This window comes from Lissotriton helveticus, chromosome 2_2 (genome assembly GCF_964261635.1).
Source record: "Lissotriton helveticus chromosome 2_2, aLisHel1.1, whole genome shotgun sequence".
Classification (NCBI taxonomy): Eukaryota; Metazoa; Chordata; class Amphibia; order Caudata; family Salamandridae; genus Lissotriton; species Lissotriton helveticus.
The window spans coordinates 339,725,739-339,744,909 of NC_136060.1; the positions used below are offsets into that span (position 1 = coordinate 339,725,739).

Genomic DNA, 19,171 nt, shown 5'->3' on the forward strand with positions numbered 1-19,171 from the left:
GGAATCACAATTGTTGGAACCATCTATCCCTTGACACAGTGCAAGGACCTCAAGGAAGTGTGGGTGTCCGGAGCGAGTGATCGGCAATAAGGAAGCACTGAGCACATATGTGAGGGGCTGGGAGCAAGTTGTGGCAGGAACAAAAACAGTGGAAAGGTATTGGGGTCAAGCGGCATGTGAGTATTGTTGTAATTTATACGCGCCAAGGTCGGCTGCAGTTGGCGGTTGTCAGTTGAAAGTGTAATGTAGGTACACCGCTCCATATGCACGTTGCCTCCTTGTGGATAGTGATCTAATGGCAGGTAGAAACGTCACTTTTGAGGTGCAGTGTGAGACATTTTGACCACTGTGTGCTTGCCCACGAGAGACGGCATCAAGGGTACAGGGCCGCAATCCAGTGTTCTGTCAGTATGACCTGAAGGCGGAGTGTGAAGCAAGATTTATTCAAGCGCTTGGTCTTCAGCACACAATCCAGTTCAGTTAGTGCAGCTTCAGAGTGCAGCGCGAGCCAGTCGTTAAGATTACAAAATATCTCCTTTCTCTACACACACAAACAACATTGCCATTGCATAACTATGGCAGAGTATGCTAACTTACATATTACTACAACTATATACAACCCCCAGATACAGGTGCAAACAGTGTTTCACTCAGTTAGCTTAAGGAAACTTTGCTCAACCAAGCCCTCCTTTAAACTAATAACCTATTATTAATTACAACTGAATAAACTTAAAATAAACCTTTTTTGCCAGACCCAAACCTTAAATTTGAATACATTTACAGTTACCCAAGGGTAGGCCTTGGACAGCCTAGAGGGCAGGGTGCAATGTATTTAAAAAGTCAGACATTTACTTTGAAGTTTTACATGCCCTAGTAGTGAAAACGCTTACATTTGTTTATCCCTTCTACAAGGCCTATCTCTCCCACAGGTTAACACTGTAGCTGCCTTATTTCAGTTTATAGGTGAAATTTCCAATTGGGAGGTGATAACGAGTTCACGTTTGGTGTCTCAGGAATCAGAATTCAAAGTCCTATCTCATGGTGAAGTCGGATTTTAAATTGCAATTCTGAAAATAACACGTTTAGAAAGTTGGCATTTTCTTGCCTTGGCTATTTAGTGCCTGTAGCCTGTCTCTGGTCACATGCCTGTGTGTAGCTAAAAGTTGAGCTTTGTGTATTCCTCCTGGACAGTCACACATAATAGGGAGCTTTGGTGTGCATGAATGAGCCATCACTTGTAGGATGGGAGGGAGGAAACCCACTTATAACAATAAAAAGCTGTGCCCCGCCTCCACTCAAAGGGCTCCATATCCCCTGTGGTTAGGTTGGAGACAGGGGAGGGAAGTCAGGATGCCTGGGGACTTCAAAGGGAAACATCTAGTACCTACTCCCCCACTTCAAAGGCTCAACTTGGTATAAGTACTGAACCTCAGAAATCAGGTCTTCAGTATATTTCTAGACCTGTGGATTCTGTGCCAGGAAAAAGGACTACTGTGCTGCTACAAGGATATCCACTCTGCTGCACTGCTGCTCTAAAGGAACTGCTGCCTTGCTGTGCTGATCTGCTGCCCTCTTGATTGGAGAGGAAGAACTGGACCTGCAACTTCATCTTGAACCCAGGACCATTGAGTGACTCCAATGGCTAGACTGCTGGCCTCCTGATCCGAGCCTCAGAGACACAAAAGGCTCCTGGAGCCAGCTACAGTGAGCTCCAGAACCCTAAGTGGTGCCTCTCAGGTCCTTGACCCTTGGTGTGGATCACGGCTCTTAATTAAGCATGTGGGCTCATCACGACCATGAACAGGCCCGTTCACACCTAGATTGCACCTCTAACACCGAAAACCAGCGGGAGCTGTCACCAGCCCGTCTCTTCACACGGCAGCATTGACCACCGCGCGGATTACGAACCCGAAGCACCAGCCAGCCCATCCACGATGCTCAGTCTGCTCTTTGTACCAGGCAAATGCTCTCCTCTGACGCTCTCCTTCCTCCTCCCAACCCTCTCAAAAACATGAAAGGGACTCTTGGCTCAAAATTTCAGAAGGTAAACATTCAGTTGGACTAAGCTAGGACTATATCTGACCTGAGCTCCATTGTGGTCAGTCTGAACTTTTGACTTTGACTCGGTCCAGCACAACTAGATAGCTGCTTTTGACGCTTTTTGCTTTACGGCGCTATTTTACACTTCACTCTTTAAAAATTCATGACTCCGGTTCTACTGATTGGATTTTTATCATTTTGGTCTTGATTTCTTTAAATTAAATTATGCTCTACTTTTCTAACCTGGTGTAGAAATTGCTTAGGCGCTATATACTATGGTGCAATTCTGTGTTGTTATATTTTGTATACATACCACGTTTTTTCTTTTCCTTTTTTGTCTGACTCTAGTATATCAGATGTGTGGCCTATCATAGCCTAAACTCTTTTTGCGAACTTCTTTCTGACGTCAAAAAGAAAAAGAAAAGTAAAGATTTTCTCAGCTAATTACATGTAGTCTAAGTTCCTAGTCGGTATCATCCTCTGTTTTCCACAGTTAGTATTTATAAATACTTTTTTAATTTGCTCTTTCTTTGTCCCTTCTCTTTATAGCACGGCACTCAAGAGAAAATTGTCTTGTTTATATTTGCGTCCTGGTCAAGCTACATTATCCGTTGTTTTTGATGCAATATCATTATAGGATACGCATCTCAATAAGGTATTATTTTTCTGTCCTATTGTTGTTGGGATCTTAGAAATAGATTTATGTTTGAGTCTAGCATACAGAGTTGCTTAGGCTCATTTTTCTTTCATTTGTTCTCATCATAGATTTTCTGTCTACGCATTTTTCCCATTGGAGATTGTACTACCTTGTTTGCTGCTAAATCAAGTAAACCTTGGTGAGATTATTTAAATTCCAATAACACATATATTGCGACATCATTGTAAGTGGTTGCCTCTCTCTAAAGGCACTTTTTATTGTTGATTATTTGAAATAATATATTAAGTATATAGACTTGTACTTTTTGGTAATGGTGGTGTTTCTCTTTTTCTTCTCTCATGGGTTCAGTACCTACTTTTTCCCTTCTTCGCGTATTTTCTTAGGACCTATTCACTCAGTATCTGTTCTTGGGTATGTTCTGGTCATTTTTTTCATTCTCTTTCTCGGTGTTCTTGCATGTATTCTTTACTTATTCTTCTCTGTTCTATCTCTCTCGTTTTCTTTATGTTCTCTTGTCAAATCAGTAATATTTGCACTGTGATGTAGTTACTGATTTTGTTTTGTGTCTATATGCCAATGTTTTATAAATGTATATGATGTCCTTTTAAATGTAGATATCCCCAATAACACTGTGATCTGTTATTGGATTCTTATGTAAGTTATTATACTGATGTTGAACAATTGTACAAACATGCATTTTGATCATCTGCATATGTTGCATTCACAGCCCTGAGGAAGCCCGCTTCGGGCGAAACGCGTTGGCTGTTTCTTGGCTTTTTCATTGGTTATTTGATACTGAAAATTGTGGCTGTCTAAGTGTATCACCGTGTATCACCGTGTCAAGAAGTTTCATTAAAACAAGACTTTCTATACTTCAATGAAGGACATCAGCTGTATTTTGTTACATTGATACTTATTCCTTTACTGTTCTCTTTGTTGCCTCTCCAAGTGCTTGTTTGATATACATTGGTTATGAGGAATCGAACTGACTTCACACAGGGCCAAAAAGAAGTATAGGAAAAAAATCTGCAACACATTTGGAGTCGAAAGAATATTTGTACAGATTTAACCTTTTGCAAGATAAGACATGTCTTAGTTACCTCAAACTAATAAGTTGAGGTGAAAAAACACATCCAGCTCAACTGTTGCAAAGAAAAATGTATTACTATCTGCACTGCAAATAGTACAGATTTGTGGATATGAAAAATACTGCTTGTGCTCCTTTTATTTTAAAACATTTGGACGCCAGCAAACAACTTTCTGTTTCTCAGTGACACCATGGTTCTAGATACTATAATTTGCAGATATCGGCAGAGCAGGGACTGCATGGGAACTCTGCATTTTCTTTCCGGCAGCCCACAGTCTAGGAGAAGCTCTCCATTCACCTCATTCCATAATTTCCATAAATATATCATTAGTACTATTGCAACTCTTGTTTAAACAATCAATAAAAACATTATTATTATTATACAACTCTTGTTAAGCAAGTGAGGCTGCAACAAAGAAAGATTTCTTTTAAAATACAAGTGACAAATGTGGTTATATGCATTGCATTTTCTCTTTACATTTGTGTTTTTCTTATTAATTGTAGAATATTACCTTTTCCTCTATTTCTTTGAGTTGCCTCTTTTGCAGCTCTATTTTATCTTCAAGATCACGTATCCTCTGTGAGACAAATCAAACATTACAACAAAATATGAGATGGACAAAGACAATCACTTTTCACCATAGGGCTGAATTAATGACACATTTTGTTTATACCTTGTTAACATTGGGTCCTGCCATGTGGTCACATTATAGGCCCGAGTAGAAACACCACCATTTTCATTCTCATGTTTTTAAGTTGCCTTCTTTTCTTAAACACAAAGACATTTGACACACATTTGCTTGCGTGCCTGTGTAGGATAATATTCTCTGAAACAGCTTTGCTTATATATCCACTTTGTATGTATATTCTCAAATACTTTGAACATTCTGTACAAGGGCTAAGTTCACTGCACAAAATATTGTTGGTTGTTATTGTCCGCTCGGCAACAGAGCTATCACAATAGAATAAACAATATTGACCTGACTGGGACTTCAGCATGGCAACATGGGTGTTGTTTATTATATAACATCGCTCCCTTATTTAGCTAGAGGAGCATTTCGCTGGCAGTGAGAGATCGCCCCATGTTGGAATTCCAGCCCAGCTGGTTTCTGTTTATCTCTTGAGAGGGATGCTGCCCAGCTCTCCACGAAGACGGCACCCTGATGCCACATTTCTAACAGGAAACGGGGAAGTTAGATCACCCTACAGGGATCTGGCAGGTTCACCCACCGTAACCACACTAGGATAGGTAGCGCTATGTAGGAGTACAATATATTCAAGTACTTATATTCAAGCATATATTCTCTGTAACAGCAAAATGGTTGTTCATCTTTTTCACTATTCTCATAATGCTGTTATTCTGTTTCCTTCTACTGATTACAGCACACATATTTTACTCAAGAATCACAATGCAGCAATAAATTATGAGAGTCATGTTGTGTATTTCTTATTTATGTCTCTGGGTATGCATGAGTAACCAAAAAAAATGTTCTAGATCTGTTACTAGGTTTTTCTTGGTGAGCCAGGGTTCTCATGTTCTGGGGTTGCACATTCCATTTGTTACCTTAGCAGACTTGGGGTACAGATGGTGTACTGTGAGCTAGCAGGACTAGGAGCAACATATCCTGATGGTGTGCATAGAATCAGTCTTACACAGATTTGGCTTTTATGTTGTCCAGCAAATGCACAGGTTTACTGAGAAAGTATAAGCTGTATGACATTACCTTCAACTTTGTTTAAAATATTTGGACATCAGTTCCCTACACCTTCAATAAATCGAGACTAAAAATGTCCATCCATGCAAGAAATCACAAGAACCCAAGTCACAGGATTGCCAGTTCAAAAGCTTGGAACACTTTATGAGACATTGCAGTTCTAAACTTTCATCAAAAAGGTATATATTAGTGCCAGATTTAAAATGGGAAATTGCTCCAAACACCCTTAATTTTATGAGTAACGGTAAAGGAAAATATGTTCAGCTGAATACTTTTCCCAAAGTTAACTTGTGTATTGTCCTCCATGGAAATCATTAGACGTTGGATTAAAAGCAGTGGCAAGTGAGCCACTATGGTAACTGGGTTTCGCCACATGACTTCTCCAGCACAAAGTATCTACTAAAAGCATTTTAACAGGGTACTCTATCCTAGCCTTTACCTCAAAATGCAACTCTGCATGCACTGTTGATAGCTGGAGCAAAGTCCACACCAACATCAATGCCCAAAGAGAGGCATTGGCAGAGGTCACTGCAACAGTGCTGGCCTATGGCTACCCCTCACCCACATCAGAGGAAGGGCATGGTCCTCTTATTTCTGCCATCCCCGACACCCCCAGAGGCAAGCAGGCATTGTGGCAGCCAATGTAACTTCCAATGGGAAGCCCCTCCCACCCAAGCTCAGGGATGTTCGTCAGTCCACCAGAAAAAGCAGTTTAAAAGAGGCACAGCAGGCAGAACAGGTTAAATGAGACTGGAACCAGTACCCACACCCAGAACATTGAATAAGGGAAGTGAGGTGAAGGCTGCAGGCATAGCATAGTTTGCCCCTGGGGCTGGCCAACACCCTTTAATTGACCAAAAAGCTGGGAGGAATGCCCCTGGAAGTCTACCCTAGCATTGCAGCCATGGACGCATTTGAAAGAAGAATAGGATGGAAGTCTCAGTATGGCCTTCAAAGGTAGAGAGCTCAGGCAGCACTGGAGATCCAAGATTCCAGTCTGAAGGGTTAGAATTATACTTGAGAGAAACCCCACAACCCAGGACTGGCAGAAGGTGGCTAGTTGGCACATAACAGAGAGTGACGATTCAGAAAAGGCCCCCCACTCCTTAAGAAGATCATCAACACAGACCTAAGACGCAGAGGACCTTGGACAAGAACTGAGGGGGAAAGGGAGCTGTAGGTGCAGCAACCCAAGGTACTATTCTGAAATAAACATTAGCAGAGGTGCACAGGACACGTCGAGTGACTTGAAGAAGGCGGGTTAGAAGTACCGATAGAACAAATGGAGAGGCTGGGATGTCAAAATATAAGGCCAGACAGCTCAAAAGGAGCATGGGCGAGAGTTCAACCTTAAAGGAAGAGTTGAGGTGAATCTGGGGGTTGTCATGAGTTGCCAGTGGAAGTGAAACCCGGAGGCAGTGAGATTCAGGATAGCAGCAAGTGCGAGCCTGTGTTGGAGGATGGCACAGCTGTCAGGAGATAAGCAACAACTGTTGGAAGGTGGTTAATAGAAGAGAAGGGGGTCAGAGACAAGAGACCTAGACAATCCTAAACCCATAGCCACACTGGGGACAGGATGTGGAGTGAGCGCGTAAACACCTGGTGGCATATGTGCAAAGTGATGAACATGGATACAGAGAAGAATTAGAAGGAGAAATGTGCCAGGGACTATGGTGGTACTATTCAAGTGTTGGGTAAAATACTTCGATTAGACAGGGTTGCAGCAACATATTTGCTGGCAGGCTTTATGGAGAACTTCAGGATTCAGGTCTGAGAATGATCACAAGAGCGGGGAACTTGAAATTGTGCAATGAAAAGATATAGATAGTAACAGACAAATTGGCAAAGGAGGTCACTGGTGGGAGAATAGCTGGTCCCTTCTTCTCCCCCTTACATAACTTTATAATATCACCAATCTGCATTGTCCTAAAAATAGATTGAGGATGAATTTCAAATGATTCAATACCTATCCTGGCCAAAAGGGGGCTCAGTGAATGACTACATAAAGCAGGGATGAAGCTCTGTGTCACATTCCAGGATTGAAAAGATTGAGATGGGGCTTAAAGGGGGCAGGCTAGAAGACATGGGAAAGGTGGACATAAAATCAGCCTTTCTGTACACCTACAGGATTATCAACCTTTTGGCATATATTTCCAGGGCTAAACTTTAATTGGCAAAGCCATGCCCAAGGGTTGTGCCAGACATATTCAGATTTTGAGAAGTTCAGTATGTTTGTAGAATGGGTGGTAAGAATAGGAATAAGGGAAAGAGACTTGAAAAAGCATGGCAAATGGAAGAGAGATTGCATGTAGGGATATGTACAAACCACATGGGGTGGGATTTGGACTGGCGAATCAACATTGCTGCTCTTCTTACCAGCTAAAGCAGCAAGGAGTGATTGGAAGATTTGCTACCACTCCGTTCAAATAGGCAGTGGTATGGGCTACAATTAGGTCTGGATTTTGATCAATTGTCAACGAGATGGTATAATCTGGGAGGATTGTTGGAGGATCAGTTAATGATAATATTGTGGGAAATATTCTGACATGCAATCCAGATTCACTGGATTAAAAATGAGTCCGTACAAGTAACAGGGTTGGAATTCATCAAAATTATTACGATGTACTTGGAGATAGTATGTGACAAATGGGAAAGGATTTCCTTATTTTGGCCCCAGCTGCTGCCCAGGAGGATATGGAGAGCCAAAATGATGGCAGTGGTGATTAACAGGGTGAAGGGTGCGTAAGCAGGTGAATGGGGTGACAGGGTTTTGCAGGGAAAAAATGATGGAGCTGAGGAGGCATTGTATAAAATTACCCAAGCTGTTTTGACATGATGGGGTGAACCTGTCCCTACTGGATAACATGATCTATCTGAAGAAGATGAAAGGAATACTGGAAGGCTGGTGGGCAAGACATTGTGTGAGTGGAATTATCTGGTGTGGCTCATATCATCGTACACCTGATGTTGAGCCCGGATTGCCTGGGTGCTACTCTGTTCAACATGTACCTGACAGGGTGCCTCTTTCTTTGGATAGGCTCCCCTGCTACATCCCCTATTCACTGATTGTTCCCTATGGGGCCCTCAGTGCGGTGGACCAACTGCCCGCTCCTCACCTGGCCCCCAATGACATTGTGCTACCAGGTATTATTTCCCGCATCAGGCCTGGCTTTTGAGAGTGACTGACGGGGTGGAAGGGACGCTTCTGAGAACGATCAGAAGCGGATCAAGAAGCTGCATGATCTCCACCCACCTCCCCTGTGCTAGCAGAACCGGGCTAGTGCCCAAACGCCTTTGTGGAACACTTTTGGTGACCAGCTATTGCCCTCAGCTAGCTTCTGCTCCGCATCCTGTGGGTGAACTTCCCGAGTCGTGGCTAAACCCCCATTTGGCAACTGTGTCCTAATTAGTCCTGCTACCTACCCCCACCTGCTTCCCTAAGATCCTGACTAAGTGCGACTTTGGCCGTGTGCGGTCTAGTATGGGGGGAGGAGGGGTTATGTGCAATCTTTGAGCGTAGGGTTGTCGAGGTGAGTTGGAGGGTTGAGGGAGGCTTGGGTCAGGAGGTCTGCAGTGTGCTATCAATTGACCTGGCGGGTATCAGTTGCACTGCATGACAGTGCTGTGTGCGTATGTGTGAGAGCACATTCCGTACAGACGTGCCTGATATCCGTTGAACTGCGTATCAGTGCTGAGTGAGTGAGTGTGTGTGTGGGACTGACAGTCTGTGGACTGCCTGTGATTAACGACTCTGGCCGGCGGTGTTGCCTTACACGTTGATTTCTTGCCAGAAGAACACTATGTTTGAAATTAGTTTCCCTTGTGCAGCCTCGGCCCGCAGTGCTGCTAAAAAGTGTTATAATTCTTTGTATGTACATATTTCTAATATCATTGTGGCCTGGAGTGCAACCTAAAACTGCGTGGTATTGAATTATAAGTATTGCTAGTATGAGCCTAGGTCTGACAACGTGTTGCACCACAAGAGGCTGCTGGGGAGTTAGAATAGGATCTTTCCCAAATGTGCATACTACTGATGTCATTTCAACACAACACGGCTGGGCCTTGTACTGATAGTTTTAAAACTGTTTTATCCTCACCTGCTGTATTTGCACATTGCACGCTGCACCTGAAACTCCTAAGGCAGCTTGTCCCCAGTCACCCCGGTCCGTCACAGCAAGTACCGGTTGTACAGAGGGTGCAGAGGGGATCGAAATCTGACACAAATCCGGCTCTGGAGCATTTCCTTTGTTGAGCGGTCTAGTCGCTCATGCTGATCATTACACGCCCTACTTAAAACCAAGACAGAGCGGACGCACACAGCGGACGCACCGCGGGCGAGCCGGAGAGTCGCCAAAGGCAAGCCCGTCTGTGCCTGACCGCGCCTGGCCCGTGCTTAGGGCCAAGACCCCTGCTCAGAATAAATTCAATAATGAGAGGCTAACCTATACCAGAAACAAACTACTCATACTCGGGTCCAATCGCAGTTGCCCTACGCTGAATATGCTGACAGAAACTAAGAATTACATGAACTGTCCGATGCCATTCAAATTTACTAAAACCAAGGGACTAACACAGCAACATACCCGCTCCATCAGGAAGTCTACCAAAGTCATTAAGGCAGGACTAATCAATGCACGGTCATTAGTAAAACACAACACAGAAATGACCGAACTTATGGAAACACAAAATCTTGATTTAGTTTTTATTACAGAAACATGGGGAGATGACGCCTCAGATTCAGATATAGCATTAGCCATACCAGAAGGCTCCTCAATTATCCGGGCAGATAGGAAAGGGAAAAGAGGGGGGGGCTGGCTATCATCTTCCGGGATGAACTGAGAGTCAGGGGCTCAGACCTGGGCAGTAGCCCTGACTGCGAGACCCTATCTTTTCAGATCTCCATCACAAACAACTATACGTGGAAAGGTCTCTTGGTTTATAGACCGCCTAGGGCTAAAACTCCTCTGATTTAGCTATTAAGCCCGTTCTTAGAATCTAGCGTAAAAGACTCAGCTTTCACCATCATGGGTGATTTTAATGTACACTTAGAAAAGAGCACAGACAAAAATACGATAACATTGACTGGTGCAATGTCTAACATATCCATGGAGAACATTGTGAAGCAAGACACGCATTTGGCGGGGCAAACCCTCGATGGGATTTTTACCTCAAACACTAACATCGAGTTTGTGGAAATACTGCCTGTTACTTTGTCAGACCATAAAGTAATACAATTTACTTTAAAGCTAGAGCAGGTCACAGATGTTGTTGCTCCCCAGCCTAGATATGTCACCATTCAGGACTGGGATAAGATTGACACTCCTAAACCACAGGAGTAACTCTCCACAACCATTCCCGAACTAGAGTTAGACAGCAATCTAGCTGCTAATCAGGTTTTCAGTTGGGTGAACTCAGCAGTCAAATTAGCAGTCCCTCTGTGAAAGATCACCTTGAGGAGAAAAAGCCAATCACAACCATGGTTCTCCGACAAACTGAAGGTGCAAAAACAAAATTGTAGAAGGGCAGAAAGGAAATATAGATCCAATTACGAACAACAGATGAAAGAAGAATACAGAAGCTCCCTAGCAATTTACAAAAAACTAATCTGAGAAGAAAAAAGTAATTCGTTTATACGAAAAATAAAAGAGGTCAAGAATTCCAACAAGGAACTATCCACCATGGTAAAAAAACGAACAAACCTTAATTCCAACAAACAGATAGAGGGCAGCACTGAACTATGCAACAGTTTAGGTCAGTTTTTCTTAGACAAAGTCAATTCTGTCTATGAGTCCTTTAAAATGACCAATAAGTCTGCTGCCTCACAGTCATGCAGAGAACCCAAACAGGGACCGGTCACCGGGATCCCCAATTTGAGGATCAATTTTGTGCCCCCATCGGTTGAACAGATTAAACAGGCGGTAATGACTACTAGGTCTGGGGGCCTATCGGACCCGTGTCCACCCATGGTGATACACCTGTTTCCAGCTCTACTGAGCGACCAACCAGCCATGGTCTTTACAAATATAATTAAATCTAGCTTTTTCGCAGAGGCCTGGAAAATGGCCTCAGTTCTGCCACTGTTTAAGAAGCCAAATTTAGATCCGCAGGATCCTGGAAACTACAGACCAATCTCGAGAATTCCCTTCGAAGCCAAAGTATTGGAAAAATGAATGAACAAGCAACTATCACAATTTTTAACTTCTGGAAATGCACTAGATTACTCACAATACGGGTTTCGAGAGGCACATGGAACAGAAACAGCACTGCTTATGGCAGTGGAGGAACTCAGGAGTGTACTAGATGTTGGGGCGAAGGCCGCCTTGATTTTATTAGATCTCTCAGCGGTCTCTGACACGGTAAACCATGATACACTCCTGACCCGACTAGCCAAAGTAGGAGTCCATGATATGCCACTTAAGTTGCTAGCCTCTTATCAAACCGAAAGAACTTTTACAGTTAAATTAGGAGAGGCTACATCTAAACCTTTTAACTCACCTTGCGGCGTACCACAGGTTCTTCCTAAAGCCCTCCCCTTTTTAATATCTATGTGGCCCCACTAGCAGCTATAATAAGGAACTGTAGTTTTCTACTAGTATCCTATCCAGTCTACACCCAAATAGTGGTATCTGTCTCAAACAACTTAGAAGAAACAGCAGGTAGATTCAACAGCTGTATGAGACAGATTAATCATTGGATGCAGCGTAACTGCTTAAAACTAAACGGTGATAAAACCAAAATCATGCTGTTGGGGACAGACACAAAGGTCTGGTCCCCATAAATGGTGGCCAGACACCCTAGGGGGTGCCCCTCCCCAGTGAACAAAGTCAGAAATCTAGGAATAATACTGGATAACAAACTATCCTTTGACGCTAAGACTAACAAACTGTCTTCTACGGTTGGGTATGTCCTCAAAATGATCAAAAAAACTACTGCTGTTTATTCCCCAGGGTTCATGTAAAACATTAGTAACAGCATTGGCCGTATCTAGGCTAGATTATGGGAATGTGCTGTATGCGGGGATACAGAGCCAATATCTTGCAAAACTCCAGCGCTTACAGAACGCTGCAGTAAGGCTGGTGCTGAACATTCCAACATTTTTGCCAGTAGCCCATAGACTAGGAGCCCTCCATTAGAAAGAGAATAAAGTTTAGGTCAGTCTGTCTGGCCAATAAAGCCCTCCATGGGTCATGATCCAATTTTTTTAAAACACATCTGAAACAATACGAGCCATTCAGAAGCCTGAGATTGAGACAGGCAAAGCTGATTCAGGTCCCCAAATTTAAGCAAGTTAGGTGGGGGGAGAAGCTTCCTGCTTCAGGCAGACAAGACCTGGAACCTTCTTCCTATTACAATCAAAAACAGCACTTCACTGCTAACATTCAGGAAAGAGGTAAAAACCTGGTTGTTCACTTCTTAAGTAGAGCACTATACCCGGAAGACCATCGACTTAGCGCCAAGACGCCTACAGGCAATCGTGCGCTTTATTAATTCACAAATCAAATCAAATCAAATCAGTAACATTTCCAAGTGTGATTTATGCCCAGAAATACATGATTTTCATGTTGTGTGAATATTGTGTGTGTTGAATACATACGCTAGTTACATATATCACATGTGAAGTCTCTTTTGTGACGCTACATTTTTTTATTGTGAGTGAGTGCTATGCCAATGCTTTACACATTGCCTCTGCTCCGTGCCAAGCTACCCAAAGGTAAGCACAGGTTATACCGTGTGGGTAATCATCCACCCCTGAAGTCAGTGGTAGGTTCTTCCTGGCTAGAGCCAGTTCCACTAGGGTACATATGACAACTGACTTTCTTCTTAGTTCATTAATAGCATTGACATGAGGGCAGGATGTAAGGATGTGTTCAAGTTCAAAAAAGATCACTTGTAATAATTACATCCTAATGCAGTGATATAATGTGATGTACTAAGATGAAACATTTCTGCATATTAAACAAATGCACTTTTTCGAATTTTAAGAGTTTTTATTCCATATTTTCACATGATGTTTGTTGCAAGATTTTCATGCCCTTCTGAATACCTTATATCTCTCTGAGGTTTTTGAAGAAATTATTAAAACAAAATCCTACATGCTCCCCACCCTTTGCCTCCCCTTACCTCCCACCCACCTTGGAGAACCCACCCATACTTCCTACTGGACCTGATGTTAGTCCAATTTTCTTTCCCGGTACCATATGGCTCCCTTTAACCCCCTTTACATCCTTAGGAAAAACCGGGCACACCCTAGCCTACAGCTCCACGTATGCACATATCGTCTCCTAGTTTCCTACTCCTCCATTCTTGATAGCCTCTAATAGGTCATCTGCCTCTTTTGACATCTCAGCATATGCATTTTGTTATTGTGCATAACTCTTAGGGATGCAAGGAATTTAAGCTGTTCTGTCGCCCCTACTTCTTAAAATTCTTCTAGACGTTCCCAATTCCCATTGTCTAACTAAGGTAACCCGTGATAGATCTGATCTAATCTCAAATGAGAAGTCTTTACCTCTTAATGTCTTCAATTGAACATGAAAGATTTTTTCCCTTCAGAGAGCACGTCTGAGAGTTAAAGAGAATCTTCTGCGGCTTAACATCATTTGGATTTTTTCTGAAAGGGGTCTCTATATACCCGTTGAATATCTTTTGCAATGTCCACCTCACTCTCATCAATGTGGACCATTGCTTTTATAAGGGAAACCACAAAAGATTTTAAATCTTTCCCTTCCTTTCTCTCCTGTACATTCAACATCCTCAAATGATTTCTTCTTGAGTGATTCTCCAGCTGCTCCAGTTTCTCCTGCAATTCTCGCTCATCCCGCCGTAGTGCCTGTTATTCCATTTTACTATTGCTTAGATCTTCTTTCAACTCCCCCATTGTAGTCTCAAGCGTTTACGTCCTTACAAACAGAATATCAATCTTTTTCTCAAGGGCCTAACAAAAACTACCTATTTCATCCTGATTTGCTTCCGATACAACAAAACCCTTCCTGATATCAACCGTGAGCGAAGAAAACAAGAAAACAAAGTCTCTAAGGGGCTAGCTGGGGCCTCTACATTTGTATTTCCTTCCCCTAGTATTTTTAAGGCCATATCTGGTGGAAGTTTTGACTTCTCCTTATCTTGTGTAGGATCATCCACTTGGGGCCCAGCTTTTTCTAAACTAGCGCCATTCAAGGTTGTTTCTTGATTAGCTAAAGATACAAATACCTCTGTGGGGACCTATATTTCTTTTTACATTGAATAAATCTCAAACATTTATGAAAGAGATGCCAAAGAGGAAACTACAAGTTATTTATCAAAAACATTTATTTTTATTTATCTTTCTCTTTTTCTTAAATGAAAATTTTTCTGAACATTTGTGCAACTGTGCATATCATTTTGTTAGCATAAAAAAGTAGTCATTTTTACACATATTTTTTCATTTTTTCTTAATGTTACATACAGACACAGTGGATGTGCTCTCTAATAGCAGTTGGTTTTAGCATTCATACATACATACTCACATACCAGTCATACTATTGCTATTTTTTAAAAAAGGGGGGGGTTGCCTATCAAACATAAACAGACAATGTAAATCATACATAACATAAGACCAACATGAATGGCAGCTCTAAGGTGTGCTACATAGAATGTTATGGGAAACTAGATGGTACAATTCTGCTAGTAAGGGTGGAGTTAACCAGTTCTTATCCGAAACAGAGGATGTAGGGCCGACGTACGTTTCGGTGAGTGTCACCTTCCTCAGGGCCGTAGACAAAATATACAACAATAAAAGGACATAGATAATACTTAAAGGGTCGAGAGCACAATACAGTTTTCTGAAAATAGAAAAAGCAATTGTGAATTTCATTATCATTTCTTATTCTTAACTTTTACATTTTAACTTATTGGCATCTGGTAAGTACATGGCTAATCTTCATTAGAACATTTTATTTATAATTGAGCATAGCAACATATAGACCTTAAGACGGTTGTAGTCTAGTTAGATCATATAGATTCTAGTCGAGATAGAGGAGCAGTGGAGGAAGTACAAGACTGAACAGGAAAGTTCCCATCAACATAGTGCACCCAGTGTGTTTCACAAGTGAGTTACATGAGGTATTGGTGAGGTATTCTCAAGTGCTATTCTATCACCTTGGTGTTTCGGAAAAGATTTCTTTACCTATGGCGTCGGTGGTTAAAAAAGGTCTTGTTTTGTGGAGCAGATGCTGGTCATTCTTTTTAAGGCATGCGCTAGATAAAACATAAGGATGGCTAAGTCATAGACACTCACATAAGTTGTCTTTTATATATACATCTTTTTTTCGTATGTTACCTCAAATACTGAAGTTAAATCCCTCTATTTTTCTTAGCTTGGGGTCCTAATAGTGGGAAATCAACAGGGACCTCGATATATCATGTAGTTTTTCTGTACAAAAATAAGTGGAAAAACTTGTAAGATATTGGTTTGACTCGGTGACTCGATGTCTAGCAAAATTTAGAGAGCTTGAAAATAGACGAGGATTTATGGTACCTGTTCATGTAAGCTGGAACAGATATAAATCTCAGATGATGCGTTACAGCCAGCCTCTCGTACTGGTCTGGGGAGATGTGGCACGTAGGCCAAGGTTTCAGGGGTGAGCCCAGTGCGGTAGGTTATTCAGGTATTTTGAGAGAGGTCGGACGTTTGCCTTAAAAGAATAAAGGGTGATATTTAGACTGTGATAAATGGCTAAACATGATTGTTACTTATGTGGGCCGTTAAAATAATCACGCACTGTGTCGGTGCCGATTTAATTAGGGGCTGCATAGAGGTTATAGTCGTATAGTGCGGTCTTACTGGCAAGGGTGCAAGATAGCGTGACCAAGCTTCAGAGGCTTTTGTTGGGTAATTAGACTGACGCGCACAGCACTATTTGGAATTGAGGCTGCACAGAGATTATAGTCACATAAGGTGATCTAAAGCGGCAGCAATACAGCGTGTGAGGGTGGTTGGATTGTCGCGCTCGACGCTGTTAAACATTTGGGCTGCACAGGATTTATGTTCGCGCAACGTGGTTTAAAACGGACAGGACCTCGGAAAACGTGGGTGGGTTTGCGGTTGCGGTGTTAAACTAGGATGTCGCGCTTATATTTAGTGCTATGTGAAGTTAAGGCTACACGAAGTTAGCAGTCGCTGGGTGCAAGCTAGACAGCAGTACAACGACCGGGCATGAGCGAGGTATAGTCGCAATGTTTTCTTACCTTCTTTCGCAACGAGCTATTGTTTCGACCGGGGGTTCTGTAGAAATTATTTCCAGTGTAGGGGGATATCGGGAAAGCGGGCAGATTTATATGCAACTCCGATTGTTAACAGCTGAGGGGTCATAAATACAGATAGGACTGAAGCTATGCGTTCTTGTAGAGGGCTTAACATAGTTGACAGACTAAAAGTGGCGTGCTCAAAGCGTGGTCGCCATATTGGAGTGGGTTTTAAGTCGAAAATACACTTTAAAGCATTATTATTTGTGAACATTTATAAGAGTTATGATATGCATTGGTCAGGACGCCGATTTTGTGGAAGTTTGCAGTATGGTCTGATAGGTGGTAAGATTGAAAAGGGGTAGTAATATCATTATAGTGGATTTGAGGGGCAGTGGTATCTCTACAATGTAACTATCCATGAAATCTCTTCATTATGTCCAAACCGGACTGTGTCCAGAAAATAGATCCAAAAGGTCTCTCGTTTTTTTCGGAAAGTTGATGAGTCCTTTCCTGGTGGTGTGTGGACATGTTCCAGAATCTGCCAACGCAGATCTTTTTCATTATGGCCATATTGAGTACAGTGGGGCACCATGGGGGCATTGGGTTTTTTCGTTCTTATTGCAGACTTGTGTTCCGAGAATCTGACCCGAAATTCTCTGGACGTCTCGCCTATATAGCCTATGTCACACGGACATTTGATAAGGTATATGACGTTTGTAGTTCTGCAGTTGGTCATTTCTTTTAGGTTTCCTTGTTTTTGTCCATAGTTCCATTTTTCACCTGGAATTATTTGGTCACATGCGTGGCAGTTACCACATTTGTGGTTGCCTTTCGGTAGAGGGTTTCCATCTATGGTTTTCTGTTTGTTCTTTTCTTTATTTTTCCATCTGCTGTGTACCAGCTTGTCTCGGAGATTTTGATTTCTCCTGAAAGCTAATATCGGTTTGCTTAGTTTACCTTCCTGGTCATTGGTGTTCAGGATTTTCCAATTGCTGTAGATCACCTTCCTAATCTTGTTGTTCATAGTGGAATGGTTTAGTACACACACGAGTTTTTGTTCCTGGGATTTTTGAATAGGATTTAATAGCGCATCCCTGTCATAGTATTTCGCTCTTTTCATTGAATTTCGTATGAGACGTTTTGGATATCCTCTTGCTAACAAGCGTTCCATCAATTGGTTGGCATGTATCATAAAGTCTTTCATAGACGTGCAATTTCTTTTTATACGTAGGAATTCTCCGAAGGGGATGGAGTCCTTTTGGCAGTTGGGATGGTAGCTTCCATGTTCCAGAATGGTATTTTTCGCTGTCGGTTTACGATATAGGTCGACTGTCAATTCTCCATCAGTATGTCGTATCCATATATCGAGGAATTCCACTTTATTTGGCGAGAAATTATGAGTACATTTGAGATTTTTATCTGCCAAATTGAGCCATTCAATGAATTCTTTCAAAAGTTCTTCTGTTCCCGACCATATAAAAAATATATCGTCTATAAATCTGTGCCATCTGGTGATGTTTTCAAAAAAGGGCGCGATTTCATTAAAAATATTCTTGCGCTCAAATTCGCCCATGTATATGTTGGCTATGCTGGGGGCACAAGATGCCCCCATGCTGACTCCTTTGACTTGGTGGTATACATCATCTTTAAATTCAAAAAAGTTGTTTTGTAGGACCAGCCTTAAACATTCCAGAATGAAGGTGTCAGGTCTTGATCCCGGTGTTCTTTCTAGGAGTGCTGCAACAGATTCTATAGCCTTGTTTTGAGGAATATTCGTGTATAGTGATTCTATATCACAGGTGACAAGCAATTGGGTAGCATTGTTGAAAGGGGAATGTTCTAGAACTTTGATCATGTGCCCCGTGTCTTTAATGTAGGAGGCATATGTGGTGGTGAGAGGGCACAAAAAGCAGTCTAAATATTTTGAAAGTGGTTCTGTACTTGAATTTATAGAGGCTACGATTGGTCGCAGTGGTGGGTCCATTGTGTTCTTGTGTGTTTTTGGAACACCATAGATTGCAGGGACCACCGGATTGATGTTAATTAGGTAGTCCATTTCTTTTTGGCAAATATGCCCTTCAACAAAGGCTTTAGATACTGTCTCTTTGATCTCTTTTGTCAGAATGGTGAGAGATCGTCTGTTTGTTTTTCTATAGTGTTCCTCCACTCCTAGCATCTGATTGATTTTGTCTGCATAGTGGTTCGTGTTCATGATCACAATTCCTCCTGCTTTGTCGCATGGTTTTATTGTGATGTCTTGATTATCTTGTAGAATTTTCAGTGCTTGTTTTTCCTCATTTTTTAAGTTTGAATGGGGCATTGGAATGTACTTGAGAACTCTTTCTAGTTCATTAAGAACGCTTCTTTCGAAGATTGCCACTTCTGGTCCTAGCATGTCCAAGGTCGGGGTGAATGTGGAAGAAGGTTTACAGCCTGATAGATTTT

The 19,171-nt window shown here is 42.1% G+C and overlaps 1 protein-coding gene across 1 annotated transcript in view; it reads right to left on the reverse strand.

Moving 5' to 3' along the window:
• Window positions 1-19,171, reverse strand: part of JAKMIP1 (janus kinase and microtubule interacting protein 1) — a 1,395,482-nt gene that overhangs the window by 28,790 nt on the left and 1,347,521 nt on the right. The window contains 1 exon segment of the mRNA XM_078678490.1: window positions 4,298-4,363. Coding sequence (XP_078534616.1) covers window positions 4,298-4,363 — 66 coding nt within the window.